This window comes from Marmota marmota, unplaced genomic scaffold (genome assembly GCF_001458135.2).
Source record: "Marmota marmota marmota unplaced genomic scaffold, marMar, whole genome shotgun sequence".
NCBI classification, from domain to species: domain Eukaryota; kingdom Metazoa; phylum Chordata; class Mammalia; order Rodentia; family Sciuridae; genus Marmota; species Marmota marmota.
This window is the reverse complement of record NW_025999842.1, coordinates 7793432-7806700: the sequence shown is the minus strand read 5'-3', so window position 1 is coordinate 7806700 and position 13269 is coordinate 7793432. Positions and strand designations below refer to the sequence as shown.

Sequence of the window (13269 nt, the reverse complement as noted above, 5' to 3'; positions counted from 1 at the left end):
ATGGCAATTTGTAAATCAATGGATGTGAAACTGATGTGATTCTGCTATCTGTGTATGGGGTGAGGGGGGGAGTTCATAACCCACTTGAATCAAAGTGTGGAATATGATATGTCAAGAAATTTGTAATGTTTTGAACAACCCACAATAAAAAAAATTAAAAAAAAAAAATAAATTATATAATTAATGGGCTAAAGAAGAACTACTTGCTGCTATCAGTAGATGCAGACAAAGTATTTGACAAAATCCAGCACCCATACATGATAAAAAACTCTAAGTAAACTAGGAATAGGGTGAACTTCCTTAACTTGATAAAGAATAGCTACAAAAAAAACCCCTACAGTTAACATCATACATAATAGTACAAAACATCAAAGATTTCTTGCTAAGACCAGGAATAAAGCAAAGATGTCCCCTCTTACCCCTGCTTTCCAACATCATTCTGGAAATCTTTGCTAATATAAAAAGAAAAGGAAGTTTGTGAAAGAAGAAACAAACTGCCAGTGTTCCCAGATGACATCATTTGTGAAGAAAATCTGAAAGAGTTGCTAAAAACCTTAATGGAGCTAATGACTAATCACAGCAGGGTTGCAGCATATAAAGTTAGTACATGAAAGTCAATCACTTTCCTGTATACCAGCAATGAACCAGTACAATTTGAAATTTAAAATAATTCCATTTACTTAGTAATCCCCCAAAACGAAATATTTAGGTATATATCTAATATATACATACAAGATCTATATCAGGAAAACTATAAAACTCTGATGAAACCAAGAATTTAAATACATGGAGAGATTTTTCATGTTAGGGTAGGAAGACTCAATATTGTGAACACATTAGTTCTTGTCCACTTGACGGCCAATTACGTTGACAGAGAAGAACAGAGGGTCGATATTACTTTACTTTAAGACATTCTATAAAGTGTAGTAATAAAGGTAGTGTTGTATTCTTGAAAGAATAGACAAATAGATCAATGAAACCAAATAGAGAGCCTAGAAATAAACCCACATAAAAATAATGTGAACTGATATTTGACAAAGGAGAAGAATACAATGGAGAAAAGATGGTTTTTACAACAAATGATGCTAGAACAACTGGGCATCCACATGCAAAATAAAACAACTAAAAAGAAAAACACAGACCAAATGTCCCTCACAAAAATTAACTCATGGTCAACACTCCAACATATAGGCATATATAGAACCCCTAAAACTCAGAAAATAATGTCAAGAATTAATATGTGGGTGGCATCAAATTAAAAAGCTTCTGTACAGTAAAGGAAACAATTAAGAATGTGAAGAGAGAATTTAAAGAATGTGAGAAAATCTTTGGGTAGCTACTTTTATGACAGAGGATTAATATCTAGTATATATAAAGAACTCAAGAAAATGCCCCAAACACACACACACACACACAGAAAAACCCAACTAATAAATGGGCAAATGAACTAAACAAACACTTCTCAAAACAAGAAATACAGATGTCCAAAAACATATGAAAAAAAGTTCAACATCTCTAAATAGGGAAATGCAAATCAAAACTACACTGATATTTTTTCTCATTCCTATCAGAATGGCAGCTATCAAGAGTACAAACAATAATAAATACTGGAAAGGATGTGGAGAAAAAGGGACACTTATATTGTTGGTGGGATTGTAAATTAGTGCAATCACTATAGAATTCAGTATGGAGATTCTTCAAAAGACTAGGAATGAAACCACCATCTGACCCAGCTATTCCACTCCTTGGTATTTATCCTAATATTACTTTACTTTAAGACATTCTATAAAGTGTAGTAATAAAGGTAGTGTTTACCTTTATTCATTGTGCTATAGTGATACATGTATACCCATGTTTATAGCAGCACAATTCACAGTAGCCAAACTGGAACCAACCCAGGTGACCGTCAATGGATGAATAGATAAGAAAATGTGGTATATATACTCAATGGAGTTTTATTCAATTATAGAGAAAATGATACATCATTTGCAGGAAAATGGATAGAACCTGAGAACATTATGTCAAGTGAAATAATCCAAATGCAGAAGGTCAAGGGTCATATGTTTTCTCTCAAATGTAGGAGCTGTAGAGCAAGGTGGGGGGGGTGGTTATTAGTAGAAGAAAGGGACCAAGGGGAGGGGGAAGGAGAGGGAGAAGGGAGATACTAGGGAATGATATTGTCCAAATTATATTGTATGAATGTGTGAATATGTAACAATAAATTCTACCATTATGTACAACTATAATACACCAATAAAAATATGGAAAGAAAGTAATCTATTATAGACTTAACTATAAAAATCAAAACTATTGACACTCATTGAAGATGAGAGGAGAAAAAAGGTAGATGACCTTGGGTTTGCAGATAACTTTTTAGTGGCAACACCAAAGGCATGAACCATGAATGAAAGAAACAATAAGCTACGTTGAAATAAAAAATTTTGCTCTGTGAAAAACACTGTCAAGAGTTTATGAATAGACGTGCCACAGAGTGGGAGAAAATATTTGTCAAATATGAACTGTTTATATATATATATATATATATATATATATATATAAATGTTGTCATATACTACTCATATCATTTTGAAGATAAATGGCCCAATATGAATCTCTTGTTAATCCTCAAATTCACCAATACTACACAGAATTTCCCAATTAATATGCATGAAGCTAAAAGATAAATATAAGAGGCCCCATGTCATATATATATATATGTTGATATATATATATCCTAAAACTCAGTAATAGGAACACAACCTGATTAAAAATTTGGCCAGATAATTTAACAGGTATCTCAACAAAGAAGATACACAAATGATTCATAGGTATATGAAAAGATGCTACATATTATATGTCATCAGCCAAATGCAGATTAAAACAACAATGAAATACCAGTACACACCTATTAAATTGCCCCAAATCCAGAACATTGACAACAATAAATGCTATTGAGAATATGGAGCAACAGGAATTCTCATTTATTGCTGGTGGGAATGCAAAATGGTATAAGACATTGTTGGAAGACAGTTTGGTAGTTTTGTTTCGATTCAGAAATTGTGTACCTCAGTGAGTTGAAAATTCTGTCCACACAAAAACCTGCACATAAATATTTATAACAATTTTATAAACAATTTGCGAAATTTAGAAGCAACAAAGATGTCCTTCAGTAAGTGAATGGATAAATAAACTGTGGTACATTCAGATAATGGAATATTATTCAGTGCTACAAAGAAATGAGTTATTAAGCTATGAAAAAACCTGGAGGAACCTAAATGCCTATCACTAAGTGAAAGAAGCCAATCTGAAAAGCTATATGCTATATGATTCCAACTATACAGCAATCTGCAAAAGGCAAAACTAAGGAGATAGTAAGAAGATAATGGTGGAGGGGAGGGGTGAATATGTACAATGTAGGTAATTATTAAGGCAATGGAACTACTCTGTATAATACTATAGTGGGGTTTATGTCATTATACATTTGTCTAAACTCATAGCATGTACAACACCAAAAGTAAATCCTGATGTGAATTATGAACTGTGGATGATAATGATTTGTCTGTATAGGTTCATTGATGGTGACAAATGTATCACTCTTTGGATGTTGATAAAGAGGGAGACAATGCATGTGTGGGAGCAGGAGGTATAGAGGATGTCCCTGTACCTTCAACTCAGTTTTGCTGTGAAACCAAAACTTCTAAAAAGTAAAGTCTATTAGAAAAGGGATGGGGAAGGAGAAAGTGAAGCCTTGGAATGGAACCTTAGAGAATTTTCAACATTGAAAAATTAGTCTTGGAATAGTTCTGCTGCTCCTTGTGAAGATCATTATGGGGTCTAAATGTAAAAGTGAATGTAAACTGGTTTAGAATAAGTAAATGAGATAATTTCTTACCTTTTTGATGTAATACAGTGACCTTTAGCCTTTATGCTTCTGGTAGTCTCAGTTTTGGTATTTAGGAAAGTGGAATGACAGTGAATATACTAATTTGTTGTTTGCTGAGGTACAGATTTAAATCACATCTACTTTATGAGTCTGTTTGGGAAAGAGTGACTTAGTTCATGAGTAAGCATGCCTTTTTGTCATCGTCTTTTACTCATCTCTTACTTAGTGACACCTGAAAGGTCTAATGGGGCCTCTTATATTTATCTTTTAGCTTCATGCATATTAATTGGGAAATTCTGTGTAGTATTGGTGAATTTGAGGATTAACAAGAGATTCATATTGGGCCATTTATCTTCAAAATGTCAAGAATGTATTATATTCATTGTAAATTGAATTTGAACCTTTCTTTGCCTCTTAAGGTTTGATTTACCTCTTAAAACTGAGCGTAAATTGAGAGTTTCCCACCAAGAGTTTAGTTGCTATGTGGTAGAAGGGCAAATATTTGACCACCTTGTTTACCTAACAGTAATTTTCTTTTTCTCTTTGGGGAAAACATTCAGTGGATATTTTAAGAAGCAGTGACTCTTTTTGATAACAGCAATGATATGAGTAGTATATGACAGCAATCCATCCAGACACAAATCTGAACTTATTGTGCCATAAAATTAGTATGTAAACATTTGTAGCATTCCCCAAAATGATTGGTCTGTAAGATGGTCAATAGTAATATATGACAATGTACAGAAATAAGTTGGTCATATTTGATGATAAAAGTCTACCTTAAAAATTAAATTAGTCTGGGTATGGTGTTGCATGCCTGTAATCCAGGCACTTGGGACTCTGAGAAAGGAGGATCAAAAGTTCAAGGCCAGCCTGAACTTGACCCTATCTCAAAATTAAATATTAAAAATGGCTGAGAGTATGTTTTAGTGGTAAAATGCTCCTAGTTTAATCCACAGTACTGAAAAAAAAATCTTTTTGATCTGATATTAAGAACACTGAAAATATATAGAACATAGAAGGCATCCTCTCCACTGTGTAAAAGTGGGCTTTTACTTCACTTAGGTTTAATCCTCACAAACATTCTTCTGTACACATACAGAAATACAAACACCATTTTAGAATTTAAATTTCTTGCTTTACCCTAGTGGGATAATACAACATACATTTTCCAGCTCCTCCTGTGATATTCCTCAGAGCTTGTAGTATGCTTTGTGCATTGGCAGTCTCCAAAGTGAGATGCAGGATACTGCATTTCTCAATTTGATCATAAAACTTTTTTCACGAGTCTCTTGCAGAAACACTGGTTTGGGAAATAGGATTTGTACTCTTTTCACAATATCTGGGGGAAAAGGGTAGGGATTCTGCTTTAGGATGAAGTTAATGATGAGTTGCTTATAAAATTGTTTTATATGTGACTTTCTTGTTTAGATCTGATAGTCAAGTGTATTGGTGAAGAAACCAAGTATGAGAGCATCAGGCTTCTGTTTGATGGTTTACAGCAGCCAGTACTCAACAAACAGGTAAAAGTCATTAAAGCCAGTTGAAAAGTGTTGGTTAGGTTTGCTGACTGACCCAATAGGGTGTCTGCTATATGATTAACTATGTGACATTATACTAAATCAAGGCAATGTAATTTAATTATTCAGATAGAAAAGTAGTTTTTTGTTTGTTTTATGGATATTGGAGATTGAACTCAGGGGCACTTGACCACTGAGCCACATCCCCAGCATATTTTTAGTATTTTATTTAGAGACAGGGTCTCACTGAGTTGCTTAGTGCTTCACTTTTGCTGAGGCTGGCTTTGAACTCCCAGTCCTCCTGCCTCAGCCTCTCAAGCCACTGGGATTACAGGCATGCCCTATTGTGACTGGCAGAAAAGTGTTTTATTTGTATTAATCCTTCTTTGATGATTACCTTTTTTTTCCCTTGGTGACATAAATTTAAAATGTATATTCATTGTAGAAAATATGAAATACATAGAAAATTCATGAAATAAAAAATTTAAAATTAGTAATTCTAAAATTAGAGTCACATAGAGTAACCACACTTAACATTTTATGTGTGTAGTCTAATATATTTTATGGAGGTCTTCATACACTTACAGTTTAATGTTCTGTTTGTTTATTTAAAATTGACATAAATTTTTTAAAAAAATATTTAACATAAAAATGGGTCAGGCATAGTAATAAAACATTCACATTCAAATGTATACCTACCATGCATTTTAAGAATGGAACATTATTAGTACAGTCTAAGCTTTTGTGCCTGTTTTACATTGTCAATCCTATTTTTTTGTGCTTTAGCTTACTTATGTTTTATTGGACATTGTGATACAGGAACTGTTTCCAGAGCTCAATAAGGTAATTGAAAGCTATAATGTTATTTGTTATTCTCTTAATGGTGTATTCACATTTATTTTAGTTTGGGACACAAAAGTTATGGAAACCCTCATGACTGTGACATTTAAAAATTGAACAACCTCAAAAAAATGGCTCTTTATAGTTTCTTTATTCAACATGCCCAAGAATGGAGTGAATATGAGGTGACAGGGACTGAATAGCCAGACTACATCCCTTCTTAATTACAAGCAGAAAAGGGACCTTTTATGGTCTTCTCAAAGGAAGATGTGAGTTTAAGTCTTAGCATTAGAATCCATTCTAATGCTTCATCCAAGCTCTTTAAATTGTCATCTGCACATTTTATGCTGTGCAAGTTAAAGACTTAAATATTTTTTGAAGCAGTTGCGTCTACAAAACCAAGAGCAAAAATGAATTGGAATTAGAGTGTGGTAATTTATTATTATATTTAGTCTTGAGTATTTCAATCTTAGAACAAAGGTTTAAGCCATTATTTTCTACTATTTTTTGACTACACCCTTTGGGTGAAAAGGTTATTATTTAAGGTGAGGATATTGTAATGAAATGTTACTTTTGTAGAGTAGGCAAAATGAAATTTGGACTATTTATTAATTATAAGCTTTCAAATTATAATAATATTAAATGTATTTTTAAAAAAAGAACAGCAATTATGAGCATTTTATGTTTGATTGCATTAGAATCACTACCAGGAAGCCATCACCTCTGAGATTTTGTCATGTTTGTTGCCACTTTCTCCTAAGACATAGATTTTTTGTGCTGCATATTTCAGCAGATTTCTTTTGGTTTTCTGTGTATGTGTGTTTTAGGTTAGAATTTTAATATACTGTTAGACAGTTGTTTAATTTAATGCATTGTTAGGAAATTCACAAATAAACCCTATCCTTTTGTGTTCTATTAAATGGACTTATTTTTACTGTAGGTACAAAAGGAAGTTACCTCCATGACGTCCTGGATGTAAATATTTGTATTTGGTGTAGAATATCCAGTTAAAATTTCTCCTATGCTAGTATAATAGCAATGTGCTTTTTGCTTTTACTTTTGTATATTTTTGTATATATCATGTACTTCAGTGTCTGAAATTTTGATTATTTTTTGTTTTAATAAAGACTAACACAGACTTAATAATGATTAAAAGTGATTGGTTTTCATAGCTTTTCATTTTGTGTCTGTTATCTAAATTTTTTAGAACAAGTCACTTACTGCCTTCCCTGTCCCTCCCCCTGCTGGGAATTGAACTCAAAGCCTTGCTCATGCTAGGGGAGCACTCTACCGACTGTGCTACATCTGCAGCCTCACTTATCATTTTTTAAGAGATAATTCATAATCTCTTTAGGGCAAACAGCAAAAACTGATAATCTTTTGTGTTGTATCACTTTGAAAATAATTATGTTTAGTTTGGAGAAACAGTTAAGATATGACTAGTTTCTAATTTATAGTGTTAATACATTTTAGTAGATTTGTTTTTTTTTTCTTCTCTCTGCCCCATATTCCACATAGTTAACTAAGTGTCTGTAAATAAAACTCCTGTATGAGTTTTTCATAACACAGAAGTTCTTCATGTTCTTGCTGGGTGACTGGCAAGTGATGGCCTTATATACTTGCAGCTGTTTGTGGTTTTCCCCTGAAGTGTATGTTAACTATCTTCTAAAAGTTGTTGTATGATTTAGGCAAGTAGGTTTTAGGTTTATGTTGTTTATTATCACTTCAAAAGAAAAATATAAAATTAACTGTATTTCTTGAGCAAAGTTAGTCTAAAAGGTTATTCAATTTTATTTATTTATTTTTATTCCAATTTGTTATATATGACAGCAGAATGCATTACAGATCATATTACACATATAGAGCACAATTTTTCATATTTCTGATTGTATACAATGTATAGTCACACCATTCGTGTATTCATACATATACTTAGGGTAATGATATCCATCTCATTCCACCATCTTTTCTAACCCCATGCCCCCTCCCTTCCCCTTCCACCCCTCTGCCCTATCTAGAGTTCATCTAACCTCCCTTGCTCCCCCTCCCAACCCCACTATGAATCAGCCTCCTTATATCAGAGAAAACATTCAGCATTTGGACTTTTTGGATTGGCTAACTTCACTTAGCATTATATTCTCCAACTCCATCTATTTACCTGCAAATGCCATGATTTAATTCTCTTTTATTGCTGAGTAATATTCCATTGTGTATATATATCACATTTTTTTAATCCATTCATTTACTGAAGGGCATCTAGGTTGGTTCCACAGTTTAGCTATTGTGAATTGTGCTGTAGTAAACATTGATGTGGCTGTGTCCCTCTAGTATGCTGTATGGGTTTAGACCAAGAAAAAGCAGTCATGAAATTCATCTGGAAAAATTAAGAGACCCAAAATAGCTAAGGCAATGCTTAGCAAGAAGAGTGAAGCAGGTGACATCACTGTAGCAGACCTTAAACTATACTACAGAGCAATAGTAACAAAAACAGCATGGTATTGGCACCAAAATAGACTGGTAGACCAATGGGGACAGAATAGAGGACACAGAGACTAACCCACATAATTACAGTTATCTTATATTAGACAAAGGTGCCAAAAACATACATTGGAGAAAAGATAGCCTCTTCAACAAATCTTGCTGGGAAAACTGGAAATCCATAAGCAAAAGAATGAAATTAAACCCCTGTCTCTCACCATACACAAAACTCAACTCAAAGTGGGTCAAAGACCTTGGAAATAAACCAGACACCCTGCGTCTAATAGAAGAAAAAGTAGGCCCAAATCTCCAGCATATAGTATTAGGCTCCTCCTTCCTTAAGAGATTATTTTAAAAGATGCAGTGTTTAGAATTCTATTTGGAATTCCTTGCCATGTTAATACTTTCTTTTCTTGAAACAAAGTTGTCAAGGTTGAATATTTTGCATGAGCTTCAATCATTTATTAGACACAAAATTGCATAATATAGGAACTCTTAATATAATTGGGAAATGGAAACATTTAGTTATACTATTTATTTTTTTCTTCTAAGGTTTCAAAAAATGCTTATGAGGTGCTATGAATATTTGGAAAGTTTTCTAATAGTTCTATTATCTTTGTAAATATTTGAAAATTTAAAAATATGTACAAGTTTTTTAGTGCTTTCTTAGTGCTTTAATATCAAGCTTAAGTTCTTACTAGTTTCTCAGGCACAGTAGAAAAATTAATCAGGCTAACTTCACATTTAGAGCATCACCCTTTATACCTTTTTTTTTTTTTTTTAAACTCAAATTACTTCCTGAAAGGTTCTTATCTCCAAATACAGTCACTTTTGGATTAAGATTTCACTGTATGAATTTGGGGAAGACATAGTTCAGTTCATAGCTCTATTTAAAGAAAATATGATGCATAAAAGTCTGTTTATACAAAATTAATAAATCACTCACATTAAAAAAGGGGAAAGGAGCTAAAATGCATTCCCTGTTATCTGCCAGGCTTTTAATATACAGTATCACATTGTCATGCTAACTGTGAAAGTGTTACTCCTATTTTGTAGGTGAGAATATTGGGGCCAGAGAGAACTGTGAAGATAAAATTCAAACTTAGATTCCTCTAGTCTTCATGTTTCTTCCTGTTGCACTATTAAGAAACTTTGGTTTCCAAAACTAATTATTCTCTGGGTCCCTTTAATTGCAGAGAATCCCTGAGCAGGTTAGAAGTGTGCATCAACCAGGACTGGAAACAAGTTTTAAGAACTCTTCACAAGTGGAGAAGAGATAACCAAATTGTTTTATATGGATTTAATTTTTTAAAAAGTGGTACTGAAAAAATTAGTGACAATAAAATTTCAATTTTAAGGAAATGTGTTTTAGATAGCTTTCTGCAGGTCATCAGAGCCATTTTAATAGTACAAAATTAAAAACAATTTTAGCTAAAGGATTTTATTTATGTTACTTAAAATCATCTAGTTTACCTCCCCTTCTTCCTCATTCTCTACATATACCTGTGCCCAGAGAAACTTTATGACATTTTCTTCTAGTTTGGGATAGGTTAGTTTCTTGATTGCAAGTGACATATCTTGCTTTTAAAAAAAAGAAAGGGGGAAAAAAAGTACAAACTACAGAAAAAAGCAGTAATGGAGTTGGCTTCAGTATGACTTACTCAGCACTTAAATAGTATAGTATCAGGTTTCCCTGAGGACATATGCCTAGTACTTGTTTCAGCTTTGTTTTGTTGGCTGTCATTCATATGCCTTCATGTGGGAAGGACAGTTACACACAGTGGTAGAATCACACAATGATGCACAGGGGGGAAAAAGAGTTTGTGTCTCTCTGCATTTATAAACATATAAAAACTTGTTGAAGGATTCTTACTGTCTTGACAGGTCACCTGCCTATCCTTGGGCCAATAACTTGGACCAAGAGGACTGAACACTATAATCCTTAGGGCTTGGTCAGATTGTAATTAGTCAATCTGCCAGAACTATGTGGGCTAGGAGAGGCATAGTATCTCCTAAAGTAAGAGTGGGACTCTTCCCAGAGTGAGGGGAGAGAGTGGAGACTATTCATTTTTTCTTCCAAGGTTTCAAAAAATACTTGTGAGGTGCTATGCATTTTTGGAAAGTTTTCTAATAGTTCTCTTATCTTTTAAAATATTTGAAAATTAAAAATATGTACAAGTTTCATAGTGGTTTCTTAGTGCTTTAATATAGACAAATAGTCGCGTGGATTTGTACTTGGGGAGAATATTAATTTAGTTATCTGTCTCTTCTACTCAGTTGTGAACACTCTTAAGTGAAGGGATGTGTCTTATTCATCCTTGTATCTTCTGTTTATGGCTTAGCAGTACCTGGCAAAAGAAAGTGATAGACACAATAAGACTGTCTTGGGGATGTTAGCTAAGGGAAAATGTACAAGAAGATATTAGGAGGCAGGGGTGTGGTCTGTAATGGAGGTCTCTCACCTTTTGTATAGCTATTACCAAAATGAAAGAAATGAAGAGACCATGGCACTCACCTCTAGCCATGGTCCTGAACCATTTTACACGTAAGGTGATCAGTCAGTTCACCCTGGGATACCACTCACTCACCTTGGGATACCACTCGCTCGTGCTTGTCCTTCCAGATACCAAAACCAGAGGAATAAAGATGCATATCAGGAAAATAAGAGAGCAGCAGAAATGGATGATGGGAGAGAGAAAGGAAAAGGGACTCTTATGTATAACCACTGAGAAATTATGAGGGGGCTTAAAGACTGGTTGGAGGTTTGACTTATTTGTTTTACAGTGTAAAACATCATGTTTTATACTATTAATATATACATTTTAAAATTTATAATTAAAATAAAAGTATGTTTTTATTTTATTTTACTTTTTGGGGGGTACCAGGGATTGAATTCAGGGGCACTCTACCACTGAGCCACATCCCCAGCACTATTTTATATTTTATTTAGAGACAATGTCTCAGTTGCTTAGTGCCTCGAATTTGCTGAGGCTGGCTTTGAACTTGCAATCCTCCTGCCTCCACCTCCATTTGCTGGAATTACAGGCTTGTGCCATTGCACCTGGCCAAAAGTATATTTTTAGATAGAACAAGAAAAAGTGTACGATACGTCAAGCTCATTTCAAAACAATAGAGTACATGAAAGTGAGGGAAAAAAATTAAACACTTAAAAATGTCTAAAAAATAAAAGGTGGGTATTGATCATTTTTGTTTGTTTGTTTTTTAACTCTATTTAATAATGCAAGGAAGGCAAGTGTAAAAGAGATGTGGCTGTGTGGACCCTGACAAATATAAATTAGGTTAGGGTGGTCAGGGAAGCTGAACCTTAGGAGGGAATGGCATTTCTAAAGCAATGGAGTTTGTCAAATTACACTAAGTGCTCATTGGTACTCTTTGTCTTCATTTTCTGTATTAGAAGTTGAAAATATGCATATAGTCTTAATAATGATCTTTCACAAATGTGTATTCATGTCATTTTTACAGTGTATTAATACTTCTAATAAGCATTTTTCTCCCTCAAGTAGGTACACCTGGCATTAAGCTTATGGCTAGTACCTGATGGACGTTAGCAGTTGTTTCAGCTTTAATATTGACTCATATCTTGATTTATTTCAAACTGGGTGACAATCTATTACAGGTGATAAAATTTAAGTATGGAAGTGTCTGTGTGATTCATTTTTCTATCCAAGAAATTATTTTCTAACATATTTAAAATGTGAATGTTATTGGCTTCCACATGAGCTCTGTAACACCAGCCTCACTTACCTGCATTGTTATGGGCTTACCTTAATGGGACAGGGAGGCGTAGAGTTAAGTGTTGATAAGCTATTCAAGAAAGCAGTGGCCTGTATTCTCCATGCTGCAGTTCCAGAGAAACAGTGACAGGTTACATTGCTAGTTCCTTCATTATGACTTTATTCTACAATAATGCCTGGGATCTCAGATTTTTTAACCTCATATTTTCAGTTTTATCCAGAGATAGATTTTCAATGAGGAATAACATAAGGCTAGATGAAGAAAAGTTGAGCAGAGTAATAATATTATCTGTGTTGTAGAAGAGCAGGAATGAGTATAAATATTGCTTTATTATGACACAAAAGTTGCAATCGTGCAATCAAAATTTAACAGTGTGATGTTATGTGAGGTTTTTCAGGAACATTATTTGTATTTATGCTAATATGTAGATTATGATATTTAAAAATTTTTTTAGTTACAGTTGAACACAATACCTTCATTTTATTTATTTATTTTTATGTGGTGCTGAGGATTGAACCCAGCACCTTGCATGTGCTAGGCAAGCACTTTATCATTGAGCCACAATTCCAACCCCAAGATTACAATTTTATCAGTAAAATAAAATGTTTATTCTTCAAATTATTAAGTTTATTTACTTAATCTGTATGGCTTAGGTTTTAGAAATCCAATTAAAAACAAGCTCAATTAAATTTTTTATTTTTATTACAAAATAATAATTTAAATATCCTAGAGGATAATTTTATTACTCAAACACAAATTATAGTTATTTTTCTTTTAACCAGGAAAAAAAAA

At 33.4% G+C, this 13269-nt stretch overlaps 1 protein-coding gene across 6 annotated transcripts in view; it reads left to right on the top strand.

Annotated features, from left to right (window-relative positions):
- Snx14 (sorting nexin 14) overlaps positions 1 to 10083 on the top strand; it is an 88187-nt gene extending 78104 nt beyond the window's left edge. For 4 of the 6 annotated variants that reach the window (XM_015499120.2, XM_015499114.2, XM_048805207.1 and 1 more), the window contains 3 exons: positions 5315 to 5406; positions 6190 to 6246; positions 7184 to 7402. In XM_015499120.2, the coding sequence (XP_015354606.1) occupies positions 5315 to 5406; positions 6190 to 6246; positions 7184 to 7222 (188 nt within the window). In that variant the 3' untranslated portion in view covers positions 7223 to 7402. Of the gene's footprint in view, positions 1 to 5314; positions 5407 to 6189; positions 6247 to 7183; positions 7403 to 9917 lie in introns of those variants that run through there. The other 2 variants (XM_048805039.1, XR_007348442.1) reach the window with 2 other exon arrangements.
- Positions 10084 to 13269: the final 3186 nt, after the last annotated feature.